The 18,353-nt window shown below is 31.9% G+C and overlaps 2 protein-coding genes across 2 annotated transcripts in view; both read right to left on the reverse strand.

Annotated features, from left to right (window-relative positions):
- LOC143341138 (uncharacterized) overlaps positions 1 to 16,801 on the reverse strand; it is a 230,344-nt gene extending 213,543 nt beyond the window's left edge. Inside the window, exon 1 of the mRNA XM_076763830.1 lies at positions 16,522 to 16,801. The gene's annotated coding sequence lies outside the window, so the exon portion shown is untranslated. The remainder of the gene's footprint in view (positions 1 to 16,521) is intronic.
- Positions 16,802 to 17,130: 329 nt separating this feature from the next.
- LOC143341157 (zinc finger matrin-type protein 5) lies at positions 17,131 to 18,108 on the reverse strand. The gene is made up of 3 exons (XM_076763879.1): positions 17,781 to 18,108; positions 17,503 to 17,640; positions 17,131 to 17,432 (listed from the first exon to the last, which is right to left on the reverse strand). The coding sequence occupies exons 1-3, from the start codon at positions 17,905 to 17,907 to the stop codon at positions 17,194 to 17,196; spliced, it is 504 nt and encodes a 167-aa protein (XP_076619994.1). The 5' UTR covers positions 17,908 to 18,108; the 3' UTR covers positions 17,131 to 17,193.
- Positions 18,109 to 18,353: the final 245 nt, after the last annotated feature.

An 18,353-nucleotide genomic window follows, 5' to 3' on the forward strand; every position in this document is an offset into this window, starting at 1 on the left:
TATGCAATAGCTAGGTCTAAAAAATATTGCAATGCAAAAGTGAAAATAATGAACAGAAGTAAACAATGTAGTACTAATCTCAGAATCTTTTTCTTCTTTGCTTGTGACGACTAACGAATGAACATTTTAGTAGAAATAAATACGATAAAAAGATTGATGAAGATAGTGGAATTTTATCGTCTAAAATTAAATCTATTTCTAAGTGACAAAAGTTTTTCAATACAATGGCACCCACGATTCAGCTGACATTTCAATGAATCATATGCTACAATTTGCTAATCAAAAGATGTCATTAAAGTGAAAATTCCAACACGATAACGACCTAAAACACTTGTCAAAATTAATTAAAATATTCGTTGGGGAGCAAAATGTATAAATGTCTACTTTCGTATCGTGTGTTTTCTATTTCTGGTGCATAAATTTTATTTTAGTAACTAATTTTAATATTTATTTCTCACTCGATCTTATAGGTACCAACTTTTGTTCATAAACTGCATCAAGACCTAAATACTAACTTCAATCCACTAAATTCATTATTAAGCTCATACTTTTTTGTTTACAGCATTTTTGGAAATTACTCAAAACCCGTGAACGAAACATAAAATCAAAGATTGAATTCGGCTATCGAACTAAATAACTGTTTCGAAGGTATAGATATACGATCGTTCGAACCGTTGACTTTTTTGCTCATTTGTAATGCGATTTAGATTAACTCGATGCCACGATCAACGCTTTGTGCTAGGTGTCATTGATTTTAATTCGTGTAACGCGCGTCGAGACCTTTGTCGTACGATCCCCGGTTGTATAAAAAAAAATGAAAAAATCGAGCCGATCAACGCGATCATTTTTCTACCAGCGCACGAAAGGCAAATCTTACATCGAACGGAATTGACCTTTGCACGAAACGCAATTACGAAAGCAAACACGTGTGCAGAAGCATATTGAATCCTTACTGACCCCATCAATCTTTATTCGTTTCTTTAATTGGGATAAGTTACAATCTACCAAGACTATTTGATTAAATGAGATCGCAAAAGTCCATCACAGTCGCGTATACAGGACGAGGCACCTACTTTGACGACCTTAAATTACTCGAAAATTATTGTATGAAAAATATGTTTTAACCTTTGAGCTGTATTTTAACGTTTTAATAAAATGCTGGAAGAAATATTTTTTTTTTAATATGTATAGTGTTTGAGAGACACTGCCTTAATTATTACAATACGATCTATCTGATTTTTAACCTCTTATAAACATACTGAAATATAGGTATACGTTTAGTTATTTAAAATCTTGCATCATAGAAGTGATTATTAAAATTGTGAATATTCTTAATTAAATTATTCATTGATATAACACATCAATATAAAATAGGATAGCTGGATGTCATGGTTTAATATTATTTCAAACAAAATAATTAGTCCCTGAGAAGATTAATAGTAAATACTTTCCTTATTTTCATATATACATAAATATACAATAATATTTGTAATTTATATGTTGAAATATAAGAATATATGATTTTTATTTTCTACTGTTCTTAGTAGTGTATTGATGAATGAATTTCGTTATACTATTTTGTAAAAATGGATCAAAAAACGAAATCTCTATTACCTTAATCTATGTAGAATTAATTAATTAAAACAATATACTTTAACTTATGTTATTTTTCCAATCTGAAACTCTATTTTTGCCATTTTACTTTAATTAAAAATTTCTGACCTGAAATATCAAAAAAGAGAAAATACGCACTTTTAATAAATAAGGAAAAGTAAAAACCAAACATCTAGATAAACCATAAATAGATCAATCTGATGATTCACTCGATAAGAAGAGTGTAATATCAAAAACCATTGCTATTTTAATAAATGACTAAGAAGTTAAAAGGAATCGTTTTGTAAAACTCGAAAACTAAAAAGTGCGGTAGAAAGAACCTCCCAGATTTTGAATGTTGTTAAAAAAGTACTACAAATTTTATATTTCAATCGTAAAGTACAAAGAATGCAGTTTGTTGTTACTTGATTTTAAAAATGATTCGATCAAAATGATGGATGTCTTTGTCGATACACATTTATAATTGATTTCTGAAAGTTCAAGAAAGAAAATTTTAAAAATTCGATTGATCTTACATAACTAAAACTTTTGCTTCCCCTAAATGTGTTATAATATCTACACTGTTTGAGATAAGATATTATGTAAAATTATTAACCAGTTGATGTCATAATCGTTTATGTATTTAATAAAACCACAATAGATACGGTAGAATATTTATTTATTAATATAATTTTATTGCACATATACTGTCATCCCGATGGAACACTCACCACCTTCGTGGTTTCCATTGAAAAATTTGTATACAGAAATATTTATCCTAATATCCTGCTAAAAATAAAGTTATTCGAGTAAGGGATCTCTTATTTATTCTTAATATTCTATTAACACTTTGAATGGTACATCACCAATATATGGATGATAGGATTTTCCACTATGAAACTAAAAAAAAATTGTAATCCTCAAGTTGAAACGTTAAAGGAAATAAATTTGAATTTTGATTTTAGAAGACAGCTTCTAAAAAAAGAAAGAAAGTTTCTACCTCTGATATAAGTGACAAATTTAAAATGATACGAAAAGAATATACTCTTACAGTTGTTACATCCTAATAATACTATTTTTAATCATCTAATGCTCTATATGTGGACGACTAGACTTTGCAATATGGAACTAAAATAATTAATTCTCAAGTTGAAATATTAAGGGAAATTTTGGACAGGATTCATGAATTTTTGGGAGGTTACAAAAATAAGTACTAAGGCAAATTTTAAGTTATTCACTGCACAACTGTTTAACCAGTTAACTGTGTCGTTCCGTGTTGAATCGATCGATGACGAGTATAGTCGTCAAGCACAGAGTAAGTGTCGCTGTTAAAATATTGCATCAAAAAGATAGGTTTATTTTATAAAACTCGTCATGACAAAAAATCCTGGCACTTCTCCATGACGGCTATACTCGTCAAACTCAGTTAACTGATTAAAAATAAAGTTTTGGTGTGATAGTCGACGCGTTAACCAATACTTCTCGTTTATCAACGGTGACTGCGTACGAAAGTATTTTCATTTTCACAGTACGAAGCGTTCAAAGTGAAATTATGAAAGAGAAACTAGGGTAGATAGTCTGTAAAAAGTGAAATGACATCCGTTCATATATTTCAGAAACTCTGACCGGGAGTGGAAGTTGTTATCCTGGGAACGATATATATGTGACACGTTCCGGAAGAGCTAATAGAATTTGCCAACAGCTTTGTTTTCCTTTTCCGCATTTAAATAGACGACCGTGGAATTTCGCAATCTCTGCCGTGCGCAAAGTACCTTGCAAGAAGTTCGCGCGCGTTCTTGCAATCAAATAAATTACACTAGAGACTCCATTATCCGGACTACTGTTGTTCGAATGTTTCAGAATCATTCCACGCGAAATCAAATAGGTACGTTTTGGAGTACCATTTCGGATTTTGTTAATACATGGACAAATTTTACTTTTCACTGACGTTTAAATGTAAAATTTTTCAGAATTTTCAATATTATTGATCTTACAATTATTTGAAAATGGATGCCTATTTTTTTTAATAAATTACAATTCATGAAACAGCAATTGGATGAAAGTGAAATTTTGTATGTCCACACTGAAGATTAAAGCTTTCGAAATACAAATTCTTTAAATAGTTTCTTCTGCAATTATTTAAAATAAACATCCCCATTTTAATAGCAGGAGCAATATAGAAAATGTAAAAAATTTAGAATAATGCCCTGTATATATTAGTTTTCAAAAAGGTGTTGTTTTGAAATTGTTTGAAATGTAAAAAATCGCTTCAAAATGATCAATTTTCCAGATAGTCCATTCAGAATCGAATATCCCTAAGAGCTGTATACTACACAGCACTGTCCTTCAAGTTGTCGCGCAGTTATTCCATAACTTCCTGGAATTGTGCGTCAAGATTTTGCGTAGTCACCGACTCTCGCTGTTTCTTATACGCTTTCACTGCTTCTCAATTGCTCTCGCTATTTGTCACTGTATATCTAAAGAAACCTAATCAAAACTATATTAGACAACTCATCCAGCAACATCGCATGATTTATCACAAGAATGTACTATATAACTAAGTTTATCCCATTCATACAAGAAAGTAGTAATAACGTTATACGAAAAAACTTAACGCCTTGTCATACAATGACGAACCTGACTCATCGAAAATTCTTTTTGCCTGTATACCAAACTGGGATGTCCTTTCAAAAAGGGCTCTAGTGGCCAATTGGCACCAAAATTTTTTTTTTCTTTTTGGCTGAGAGAAATAGATCCTAATTATAAAATTTTGACTTCGAGTATTTAATAGTTACCGAGATTTTTGTGAAGAACTCTTTGCTCTACACAATTTAATTCTGTCTATACGTATACATTTTTAACAACGTATCAAACGACTATTTTTTAACTGTAATAGTGTAATTGTCAACTGTCGAAGAGCTTCAGTCTTTAGAGTGTTCTACTTAAAATTTACATGTCCTTTTCCAAGCTGCATTAGATTTTAATAATATTGAATAATAACACCATAGTTCTCGATCTCTAGATAAATTATTTGGATCGAATGAATCATCCCAATAAATAGAACCAGATCCCACTTTTGCCCTTCTTTTCGCTATAAATATTTACAGAGATGATAATCCATATTGTTTGCTTGAATTCCACCCTTTTAAAACCTTAATTGCAGTGATCTCTATTGTGATTCGTTTGCCTATATGTTGACTCCTGTTTTCGCACTTACAAAGTTAATTGAATGATTAAATGTTAAATGCTGAAACCCTTCAAATAATAGAAAACTACGTAAACTAAAATTTTTTTTAATACTTATTTTCGTAACCACTTTATTTCAATTTATTTCCTTTAGTATTTCAGCTTGAGAATTGTTTTAGTTCCAAAATGAGAAGCCTTGTCGCCCATATATGGGTAATGTGGCAGTCAAAGTGTTAATAGAATATTAAGAATAAATAAGAGATCCCTCACTCGAATAACTTTATTTTTTAGCAGGATATTGTGATAAATATTTCTGTATAAAAACTTTTCAATAGAAACCACGAAGGTAGTAAGTTCCATCGGGATGACAGTATATGTACAATGAAATTGTATTAATAGACAATATTCTTACAGTTTCTGAGATATTTGACTGTTTTTATATCACTTTAATTATAGCATGTTATAATCCTCATATTAAGTTTACGTCAGATCTAATCTGCAGTCAGCAAAAGTAGTGTATTACGAACTCTCGTTCGTCACAAATATTATCCTTACTATATTAGCCTTCGCCAGAAATTATATGACATGGATTATGTAAATCGCGTTAAACTTTGTATATGGATTCGAGAATAGCTACAAACTAATCCAAAGTTCTTCTCTTTAATACTATTTACCGATGAGGCTACTTTTACCGGCACTGGGCCAGTTAATTTACATAATACGTATTATTGGTCAGAGCAAATCTTCACTGGCTATGAGATCATCAAAGTCGCTGTAAATCGCATTTCCTCAATATTATGTGAAGTAATCAAGTAATCAAGACATAGTTCTTTAGATTCTACGCCCCAAAAATTACAAAAGCTTTCGATTACACGACTTCTTTCATATTTTCATTCTTCAAATTTTATCTGAATTTCAACGACACTTTCGTGTCTCCCAATTGGCCCATTTGTTATCATTCTGTCCACAGTCAACATGCAGACCTCTCTACAATAGGAAAAAAGATCCGTGGTCCTCTGCCTTTGGATGCATATTTCTCGACGAAAAGAACATAAATCGATCACACATCATTTGTTTATTAGGTGAGCAACCTCCCCCTTAATAACGTATGTGGCTGCAGTTTATTTATTATTTCTAGAAACTAATACACACAGGATGCTCCCAAAAGTTGAGATCAAACTTATACCGTTATTGAGGTCAAATAGATGAAAAAAGTTCATTTAAACTTGCATCCGAAAATGCTTTATTGAAAAGATATAAGGTTTTAAAGGTATTATGATTTATTGTGGCAATTATAAGAAATGTTCGATCGGGAATGTAGTCAAAATGCATTTACTATTACAATGCAGATGGAATATTTGAAAAAGTTCGACGAATGGAAGCTTATATTCTTGCAAAGGGAGGAATTTTCCAACGTTTCTTATAACTGTCACAATAAACCATAAATATCTTTAAAAATTTATATCTTCTCAATGAAGCATTTTCGGGCATAAGTTTATATGAAATTTTTAACTATTTGACCTTAATAATAATATTGAATAATAATATTGAATTTGTCAATTTGTAGAAAATGACGCCAGAAATTTATTGTAATTTTTGGTACACTTTTTAAACACTTGCCATTAACCGAATGCTTGCAAAATAATCTTTTACAATATTAACAATTTTTCCAAATTTGTTATGTTAAATGTTTATCAACTTTGAATCGAGTTAAAAAAAAAGTTAAAACATACCTCCTTGGTACAATAAACAATGTTTTCTTCAATATATTCAAAAAATAAAAATTTGTTCTTTTATATATTTTATATTTTATTTTTTAAAAATAAATAAAAAGATGTTACACAGATGCAAAATTATGAATTTTGTTTCAAACACCCATATCTATACCTACATAAATGATCACTACGATATTTCAGGCATTAAACCAATAAAAAAATTTTTCGAACAAAGTTAATCAGTAATCAGTTGATAAGAAATAGCAATAGTAAAAATTAATAAAACATTTTTTATTCAATACAAAATCAAGGTCTCTTTAATTTTTTTTTTATTGAGAATGTATACTTTTCTATGCATCAATTGATGTATCTTTATATTTTCTTTAAAAAGCAGAGTTCTTAGGTCGAAAATTGATTAGTTTAAAAGTTTCGATTTTTATTCCGAATTTCTATACACACGACACACTGTGCAACTATTTTCTACAAATATTTTCCTTATTAAAAACTCATTATAATGCAAACTAGAACAAGTTTCATTACCTAAAATCAGGTAATGTTTCAAACTAAAAAAATTAAGTAAATGTCTTCTGTTTTATGTTATAAAAAAGGTTAAGAAAAAAACTACAGTGTATTTTGATTATATTTAAATCAATTTCGATACCAGTCAGAAAATGAAAATAAAAATAAAATACTGTAAGATGAATGTCCTGTAAATAAGTTGATAGTTAATAGGAATTTTCATTATGAAACTAAAAAAAAAAAATTGTAATTCTCAAGTTGAAACGTTAAAGGAAATAAATTTGAATTTTGATTTTAGAAGACACTTTCTAAAAAGAGGAAGTTTCTACCTTTGATATGAATGACAAATTTAAAATGATAGAAAAAGAATATACTTTTACAGTTGTTAAATTCCAATAATACTATTTTTAGTCATCTAATCCTCCACATGTGGACGATTAGACTCTGCAATATGGAACAATTTTGATACCAGTCAGAAAATGTAAATAAAACTAAAATACTATAAGATAAATGTCCTGTAACTGAACTGAAGCAAATTAAATCTTATCTGTTTAAAAACTTGCTTACACGTAATTGAATCTACTACCCCGTTAAGATCGTGCCTTATCAGAGTTACCAAGTTACACAAATATTTCTATGAATGATTACTTTTATCAATTACGATACCAACGACTCGATCTCGTATCGGATCACGCAGAACAATGACGCACCATTGACATCGAATAAGCGAAACGACCGCATCTCGAGAGCAGCTCAAGACGGTTCGAGCGTTCATCGATCTCAATGTTTGGCAATTTCGAAAATTGTCTCGCGATTGGCCTCTCGTAAAAATTGCAAGACGGTCACTCGCGAAGCACGATCGCCGCGACGTAACTTGCAGCGCGATAAAGGGCGGAGAAATCGCGTGACGCAATAGACCCGCATAAAGGCAATAGAAATAAATGATGTTAAATTGCTGGGTGGCTCGTTTTTAGCAGCTCTCGTGCTCGTCGTACGAACGAAAGACCCTGGAGACAAAGTGAATCTGCGAAAACTTCGCTCGCTGTCGCTGTTAGAGCAAATTTTATTCGCGAGGAAAGAATAATGGATACGAGAGGACGTGGGGGCTTTAACCTCTGTTAATATTTAAAATATTATTATCTAAATTTTAAATGCATCATGAATTTTCTTTATGCGTTGATAAATGTTAAACGATCATTATTTTATTCACGAAGAAACAGTGGCAGATATAAGGGATTGATGGGGTTTCATCCCTCTCTTAATATTGAAAAAATTATCTAAATTTTAATCGCATAATGAATTTTCTTTATGTGTTGATAAATGTTAAACAATCATTATTTTACTCGCGAAGAAACAATGGTGAATATAAGGGGTGAAGGAGACTTCATTCCTCTTTTAATATTGAAAAAATTATTATCGAAATTTTAAACACGTCATGAATTTTCTTTATGCATCGATAAATATTAAATAATCATCAAAATGTTAGTATTTCTATTTATCATTTCTAGAGGTGGGATTTTCGAAACAGTGAAATCTTGAATTCCAGCTCCTACGCACTTTAGATAAGGAATACAAAATTTAGGATCGTTCGTAAATTACCATTTAAGTTTCATTTGTAAATTAGAATCCTTTGACCCTTTGAGGTCCATCACATTTCGTGCTATTAAGATTATTAGTTTATGTGGAAAATGAAATTTATCACACTTTACATACCTTTTCTAAAATATCTTTTGCTTTATTGGAGGAAGTCATATATTTACTCAACGAACTCTCGTGAATGACTAACCTTCTAAGCGTCGAAAACCAAGGATCGAATTGCGTTTGGGTCCTGCACCCTTATCACTGTTACTATAAACATTTCTCGTACCGAAGTTATGGGAACTAGGTCCCATAAAGATTAATTTTTGTTAAATAAACGCCTGCCAAAGACGAAACTACATTTCAACACGTTGCAACAAACCCATGCACAATTTAGATGTCCCTTTTAAATAACAAATTAGACAAAACTATGTAAGAAAATTTTAAAAACATGTAAAAGTACAATGCTAAAATTAAACTAATCGTAGATTATTATGCGGTTTAAATAAAAACATTTGAAGTTATGTTAAGAAAATTATGTTCAAATACATTGTCCATATATTACAAATATCAAACTTTAATAGAAACTAAAAACAAATAAGTAATAAAAATAATAATAAACTTCCTATTAAGTTGTTACAAAAAAAAAAGAATTATACTAATTTGTAAATAACTACATTCTGTATGGCACACAATATTCAGTTGAATTTAAGGGATGTAAAATATTCAAAGATGCCTTAACTCCTTAATTTATGATTTAATTCCAAATAATTTTTCAAACATATACTATTTAATTTTGTTTAAATTTGTTCGTACAAGGAATGGGCACGAAAAAAATCGATTTGTTTTACGAATACCTCGTTAATGTAAAAATGTGTTGATTTTAATTTATAAGGCTTGATGACGAGTGGCCTCATAATTGTGAAACTTGACGAGTTAGACACGTCATTGTATGGTATTTTGATGTTACTGGTTGAAGATTAATAGCAAAAGCATTCACGATATAATTTGTTGGAAACTAAATTTAAAAACTTAAAACAAGAACGAAATCACGAACAACAGCTACCTCTGGATAAAATTTACCCAAATCTGTTTATAGGGCAAAATAATAATGACGTGTTTTAGTGCTCCAACAATCTGATGTAAAGTCAACTGACGCGTTGTCCTTGTAAAGATTATTTGTCGATTAGATACCAGAGCACGACGAAGGGGGACAAATTGTACTGTCTACGTCAATGCGAGAAATTAGTTTCGATTTGAGATCATACGACTCCGAGCATCGTCTTTAAACGCAGTATAATACAATTGTATTTAACATTTGTTTATCGTTTCCTCAAGTTACGATTAATCTGATGATTAATATAATGCTAGGAATTAGTTTTAACTTAGAATCATCATACTCGAAAACTGGTTTTCTAAACTACTTGAAATTATCTGTGGTTTATTGGTAAATTCAACAATATTGCATCTTAGGATCATTTTTCTACAAAATTAATTATTATGATTAGTCTAATAATTATAATATAATTAAAATAAAAATGTATCATTGTATTTAAAACTATCTGTGGATACTGTTATATTGTATTTTTATATGTACAATTAAAATTGCAATTTGAAGATAAATATATTCGGATTGATATTAACGTTATTAAACACGATTGTTTTCTAAATTGGTAAACTTCTCGAAATTTGATTAAAAAATAAATTCCATTTAATAGAAGTCAAAATGTTCAAAAAGATTGTTTAATTTTTCTACCAAATTGCCTTTTCATCTTGTTTCATGTACTATATCTAATGTAAAAATCATTGTTTTTTTATTTACTTCCGTAAATAATGGGAATTTTGAAAAATACTTCAAATAAAAGTTGTAGACCTCATCAAAATACACATTTTATGCTCTATTGAGTTTTGTCATAAAGATAATACTTTCTAAGATAATTTAGTTGATCATCTTTCAGAGTTTTTATGGCGGCGTCGTGTGAATAAATTGAAACGTGATCCTTTCAAACAATTAATCATGGATATTAAAACCGTCTATCCTGGGACATTTTGAATTTATTACTGATTTGTTTCTGCAGAGCTTAAAATTTTTTATTTTTTGAAACGAATACCTTTGTTTTTTTAATTTTCGTGCGGTAATTTCACTTTATTTTCTTTTTTTTTATTGCAAACTATTTTTTAATTTTCATGATATTGTTCTATCCGCTTTGTTTTCGTTTTTTAGAACAAACAGGTTTATTTTTTAATTTATCAACTTTTTTTATTTTTTGTTATATTAAGTTTTGAATATTTAATATCGTTTTTCTCAAAAACTATTGTCTTTATGACAAAAATCAATAGAGCATAAAATGTGTATTTTGATGAGGTCTACAACTTTTATTTGAAGTAGTTTTCAAAATTCCCATTATTTACAAAAGTAAATAAAAAAAACTGTGATTTTTATAGTTTTTTCATGGTCTCCGCTATGAAAATAAAATTTGCACCAATTTTCACTATCATACTTGTTTCTCAAAAACTATGATTTTTATGGTTTTCTTATTGTTTCCACTATGAAAATAAAATTTGCACCAATTTTCACTATCATACTCCTACTCAGCATGTCAAAATACGTAAGAATCCAGAGTATAAAAAAAATCGGAAGTATGTACTTTTCGGAAGTTTATCCAAATGGTCTATAACTTGAAAAAAGTTAAAGTGCTCTAAGTCATAGATACACGTTGAAATCAAAATGTCAAAAATGATTCGACACATCGAAAAAACTTTCTCTTTGATTACTTGAGAGAATTCAGTTTGGTATTTAAAACAGTGACCTTGAAATGTGAGGCCCGTAGCTGCTGCCCCCTCTCCTGCTATACCACCCCTTCTTAATTCGTGGCTGTTGGTAACCCTAGTCGATCACAACCGTCCAGTCTGCTGTCCGATAATGTGTCATGCGTGTCTGCGAAAAGCACGATCGAAAATCGACCGGTTTTGCGGACTCTGGGACTGTTCGAAAGGGGGCTGCGCAGCTGCTCGAAAATAGACAATTCTATTGTACGTTGCGCAGAACGCGACAATGGACCTTTCGAGAGCGTGTACCGTGCACGCGTGAAATCGATCGGGAAACTGACTCACGGGGATGATCGTCCTGTACAGTCCAACGCACGATTATTCCCCATATCGACAAGGTCACGACCTCCGGCAAAGTATCCTGACGCGAGTGCACGTAGCCCTCGTCTACGCCAGCAGGTCGTTGCCATCGACTCCGTCACACTACATTTAACCTTTTTGCAACTGTTGGATTTCCTAACCGTCTCACGATCTTACAAAAATCATCGCCAGTGACGACTGTATACGTCTAGAGTTTCGTTTTAGTTTTGGCCATGGGTTCTACGAACTCATGGTGTTTATTATACAAAGATTAGAGTTCTCTAGGGCGAACTGCGCTTCACTCTCGCCTTTCTTCTGCGGGTGAACTGTACAGTTCAGAAACAGATCTCACAGAGAACAGATCTCTAAGATACACCTTTATGTATTTAATAAAAGTAAAATTCTACTATTAACTACTGTTGTTTAATTTAAATCATACATCCCATAACCCTGCAATTCCAACAGCAACAATAATTCGTGCGCCACTATACGGAAACAACATCGGTGATGTAATATCTACGATTCACCGTTCCCATTCAAGCACTTTCTTCATATCGCTCAAGTTTAAGCATGCTTCCTATTCGCGGTTATCGTTTAGATAATCTACCCCCGATAACACTTTCCGTGGCTATTGTTCGAGTAGCGTGCAAATCTCTGAAGAATATTTTAATCGTCACGAAATTGATAAATGCTTAGTGTTTTTGAACGACCAAACCGATACCAGAATCTGTTAAGGTCGAATACCTTGGCTTGAACATAGACCCAAAGATTAATCTGGGAACTGGTCTGAAAAGGGACAACAGCTGCAAATAAAGCTAAGAAGAATGTACTGGCTACTAGGTCGACGTTCAAACCTCTCGATGGAAAACAAGTTGCTCCTATAGAAAATCATATTAAAACCGGTTTGAACTTATGGAATTCGACTCTGGGGATGTGCTAAGTCAACCATTATAAACACAATACGAAGATTCCGATCGAAATCATTGTGCATAATATTAAATGCAACGTATTGCATCAGTAATTACACGTTTCACAAGGATCTTAACGTATGTTATACTATCCAGGAAATCTAAAGATTTGCCAAAATCCACCATCTACCATTCTAAAGGGAAAATGGCCTACAAATCTAATTGCAACTCTTGAGGCTCATCACAATGCGTAGATGGATCAGTCAAAGTGAGTGCCATTGATGGATGACTTCTCCTTCCAACATATATCTCACCGTGTAATTTACCTATTGTAATTATAGTTTTGTGGATTGTAAAGACTTTTTTAGTCGATAAAAAAGAAATTTATAAATGATGTAACAACGAAAATTAAAACTCAGAGTCCGACTTAAGGAAGGCTATCTATTTTTTGATTATTAAACGATTTTAATCACTAAATAGAAACGAAAACAAAGTGTATACCAAGCTGGGTGAAAGGGTAACGTTTAATAGATACTTATTTTATTAATTTCAAGTGTATTAATAACATGAAATTATTTAAATTTATTTATAAATAACTGTTATCTAATATTATTTAGACTACTGTAGGTATTACGAATTTCTGCAATCTAATCAAACTGTTGGTTTCGATAAGAATTGTTTCCAATTGTGACTAAGGATAAGTCTCTAGAAAAAAAGTGGTTAGAACTACCTAATAGAAAAGGAATAATCTATCAAAAGAGTGCGGAACAACAATTCATTTACCATATTTATTTAATATTATACCCTCGAATTACCATTTGTTGCAATCTCTAAAAAATTCACTTGATGATAAGAACTTCAACTTCATGAGATGTCAAATGGTTAATAAATTGTTTAATGAAATTTCCTATATATAAAAAAAAATTACTGAAAATTTCGATATTACTTTTTGACCAATCTAATATGTTACTTTTGCTGGAAATTTGTTTTTAAATCTAAATGTAAACTTTATTCGTTTATTGTCTATCACATTATTAAAGAATATACAAGGTGTTCGGCCACACCTGGGAAAAATTTTAATTAGAGATTCTAGAGGCCAAAATAAGACGAAAATCAAGAATATCAATTTCTTAACTGAGGCTTCATTAAAAAGTTATTAAAAATTAAATTAAAAAAATTTTAAATCGTTCTGGAAAAATTATTTTCGGTTGCGAGGGTCAATTATAATCATTTTTGGTGAATACACATGCCCCTGAAATCCTATTCACCTTCGAGAAAAAAATCGAGTAGGTACTGAAATTTTTAGACGAAATTAAAAAATTTCAAATCATACTAAAAAAAATATATTTAGTTACAATGGGCAATTACAATCATTTTTGGTCATTATACATACCCCCGAAATCCTACGCATTTTCGAGAAAAAAATTGTTTACCGAAAATCTAATGCGAGGCCAGAAATGCTTTCCTGAAATTTCATGCGAATCTTTAAAATGTCATAATTTCTGAACGGATTGGACGATTTTAATTTTCAAAATCGCAAACGACGCGTATTTTAGTATAGAATATGTAGCAATTATAAAAATATTCAAGAAGTTGTTCCCTAACCCCGTAATGTTAGAAAAACCCCATAAAAATGGTCCAATTTTCAAACAGCCATAACTCCCACAATAGAGAATATATTTCAGTGAAACTTTTTTTTGAAGTAGAGCTCATGGGTGCCAACAAAAAAGTATTAGACAACTTTTCTGTGGGGCGTCAAACAAAATTATTAAAAATGAAAAACTAATAATTATGAAAAATCAACAGGGGGTAAGTGTCTAAATATTTCGACGAAAATAAAAAATTTCATATCGTTCTGGAAAATATATTTTTGGTTGCAGGGGTCAATTACAAACATTTTTGGTCGTGAGATATACCTTCGAAATTCTACCCACTTTCGAGAAAAAAATTCAGTACGACTGGAGCTTTAAATATTAATAACTTTTTAACAAAGCCTCCATCAACAAATTAGTATTCTTGATTTTCGTCTTATTTTGACCTCTAGAATCTCTCATTAAAATTTTTCCCATGGTTGGCCCAACACCCTTATTAGAGAAATATTATAAAAAAAAAAAAAATATAGAAAAAGAACATTATTAGAGAAATATTGAGAAAGTGCAAGTGCATATGAAGATCGTTCAATGAGTAAATGGACAAACTGGTTCAAATAATATTAAAATGAGGACTTTTACACTTTTACAATTATTAATTAGCAAAAAACACGTGTCGATCGATTCTCAATTATTTCGATATTTATAACCTCTTTCGATTATATGAATACTTTTCTTCACATATAATAAATTCGAATCTTTTCTAAAACACTAAATAACCTGAGATGAAAAATGGATTTTATACGACAATTCCTTTTATAATGGATAAACAATTTGCAAATATCAACGTACTAAACATTGCTTTAAGTTGTACTACAAAACTCAACACAAACTTACGAGATTATCTAATATATGTAAAAAAAACGTGTCTAAAACATTTATCATAACTACAGACCTAACTTCTTACTACTTATAAGCCAATCGGTAACTTACTTATTCCAGCAAAATCAATTCAACTGTTATTTCATTCTTGATAACGCATAATATTATCAAAGGGTATCATTACGCGTAAGTATCAAACCGATTTCCTTTGTTATAATTTTCTCATGAATATCAACAACTTTTAATATCGTTTACGCGGGGAAACGACGCGTAATCATCGTAAAGTATTATCGCCTCCATTACGTGCCATAATGACAGCACTAAATCTGATTATTCGTCGATAAATGTAATTTCAATAACATTACAATAGAAAGTTACAGCTGAAATTATTCGATGATTATTAATTACGACGTAAATCATCGATATATCGTAATATAATCGCTTAATAATTTCCTCGCCCGTCAGTGCATAATGCGAAACGAATATCCGCATAGACTCCCATGGAACACGTTCACAGGATTAACGCAGGTCCCTTCGTCTCGTACGAAGGGAAAACGATCTCTATATGCGCATTTCGTTTTCACGTTTCACGATCGAGAAACGCGATAAACGAAACCTATTTCGAATAGCTCGATGCCATATCGTTACCGACGATAATGTTGTCCTGTTGCGCAAACCAATCGAAAGACAATCTATTGTATTTAAATCGCACCCGTAACCGTGGAGACACGTTCGATCAGGCAAACCGTAGAACGATTTGTACACGAATGACACTTCGTAACTGTCAGATCGAGTTCAGCTATCCCGATTAAAAACCACACGCATTATTTGTTTACACGTGCAACCACGCGCCTTTGCAAATCGAGAGCCTCTTTCCTGCGACTCCACAGGTGTCGAAAATTTTGCTGTGCAGTATTTTACTCCCGTATCCACGCACGATACAATAAATTCTCAAATAAAGAGAACATGGACAGTGTTAAATAATTTTTGCTCAATCGTAGAACTTACGATGGCTAACTAAAATTTCTAAACCGATAAGATGTATCTTTCTCCCTAGAATATATTTGGCTTCATAGGTTAAGTGTCATATATACACTTTTTTACGAAACGACAAATCAAAGGAAAGAAAACTTTATTTAATATTCAAATACACACACAAAGTGCGTGTAAGGCATAAATATTGATAAATTGAATCCACATAATCGAAGGATTTATTGTATCGTGTCTTCTATATATTTTTTGCGTCTGCGTAGAAAAATTCGCGATCTATCGTTGAAACGTCGTGTTTGCTTTGGAGCAAATCACGAGGCTGCTCGTTCGACTTGGTTTTATCGCGTTTCTTGAGAGGCAACGGCACCGCGATTCGACGGAGAATTGAATTACACGTAGGCTGGAAAACGAATCACTTTTGCTGAAACTCACCGGTACGATCGAGATGATCCGAAGCGGCGATCGAAAATCCAGTCGGCGGATCGAGGGCCGGCGTCCCGCCGTGCCGACGCACTGAACGGTTTCAAACACTTCCGATGTCTCCTGAGTGGCACACCAGCGAAAATTTACACGACTCGCGGGATCGAGTCAATCTCATAATCGCGATCACCGTAACCGATCTCTAAACTTGACACTGAACTAGTTTTTTAAATCGAAACGACACGGCGGCGCGCCGAACACGACGCTAAAACGCCAAACTATCGTGGCAACGGGTGCTTCGCTACTGTATGACGGTGTGCAGGGGTTCATTGTGTGCTCGCCTTTCCGACCGGTGATTGGTGGAGGGGATGACGGGGGACAGATGGTAGCCACGGAAGTTACCGACGAGAACCGACCGACACCGAGGCTGATTCATAGTTGCTTCGTAAGATGGTGCGTCGATACGATCGGGAAAGGTTAAGAATTTCTATCCATTTAATATTTCGAATTTTATTGTTTCTGCAACACATATTAAAACTGAGATTATAATTTAAGTAGAGATGCACTTATTACTGGATTATTCAAACTTTTATTTTGGAAAATTATATACACTTTGGTTTATTTACATTTACTTGCTTTCAACCTGTATTAGGATTTTAAAATCCTGGTAATAATTCGTGTGTATTAACCCCATTCTTTAAAAGTTGAGGTATTTGCTAGGCTTTCTGGCGTAATAGGCCATAACGATGGTGGTAACATTGCATAATCGTGCATTTCCAGTGGTCTATACCACGTGGGATAATTAAGTTCCTCTGAACCGCTTGAATTTGCATTAGGTTCAAAATATTCTTTAATAATATCGTCAGGATTCGGCCAGCCATTTTCAGGCGTAAACTGTGATCTTGACTGGTTTCTTGTTTCAACTGTAAATAAAACTCGTGCAACTATACGGTATAAGATTATTCTTATTTTAAAAATAACCATGATTGTTACCAAGATGTTGTAGTTCCCATATCATGTGAGGTGTGTAATGGGAAAATCTGCATCCAAGACCGAATGCACAATCACCGATGGTTAAATAACGTTTACATGGCGTTTTTGCACATTCTTCCTTTAATATAATTTCTGGGTCTACAAATATTAATAAAATACAATGTCTATACGATTAATACTAAAACATAGTAATGAACATTTTAAGGTTATGTTCGCAACTTATTTAATATTATAGCGATTTGAAACGTTTTAGAAGTATAAAGTTATTAAACAATTACCTTTGTACATATTGTAATGATCTGCGCGATTTTTTGCATGTTGCAAACTCGAAAGGTGTTTTTTTCTAGCTTCTGGATCATCCTTAAAGGATCTGTCGCAATAAGCGCAATAATATCTTTTACCCATGAGTGGTTAAATTATACTAAAATCCGGGAAAGAGTTATTTTGTGTCATAAATATCCAGATCTGAATTGAAAAGTAGCGATTTCAAAAATTCACAACATCTTTGACATCTTGTCAAAGACATGAATGGAGAAACCATCGGTTTCAAAGCTACTGATGCGACATCTAGTGTACAAATCGATTAAAGGGTATTTGAATATAAATATTGCGCGCGATAATAAACTTCGTTCGATTTGTTTATTTTTCTATTAAAAAAATAATTGATCTGACACTTTCTCCCGTATATAGGGTATTTCAGAAATACATGTAAATACTTAGAGAATTGAATGTACCTACAAAAATAACAAAAATATCCCCTATGCACCTCACTTTTCGAATTATGGATGATTTAAAATGGACACTCTCAAACCTATTTTGTATCTTTTCTTGCAATTTATGTAGATCATTAA

This window comes from Colletes latitarsis, chromosome 4 (genome assembly GCF_051014445.1).
Source record: "Colletes latitarsis isolate SP2378_abdomen chromosome 4, iyColLati1, whole genome shotgun sequence".
NCBI classification, from domain to species: domain Eukaryota; kingdom Metazoa; phylum Arthropoda; class Insecta; order Hymenoptera; family Colletidae; genus Colletes; species Colletes latitarsis.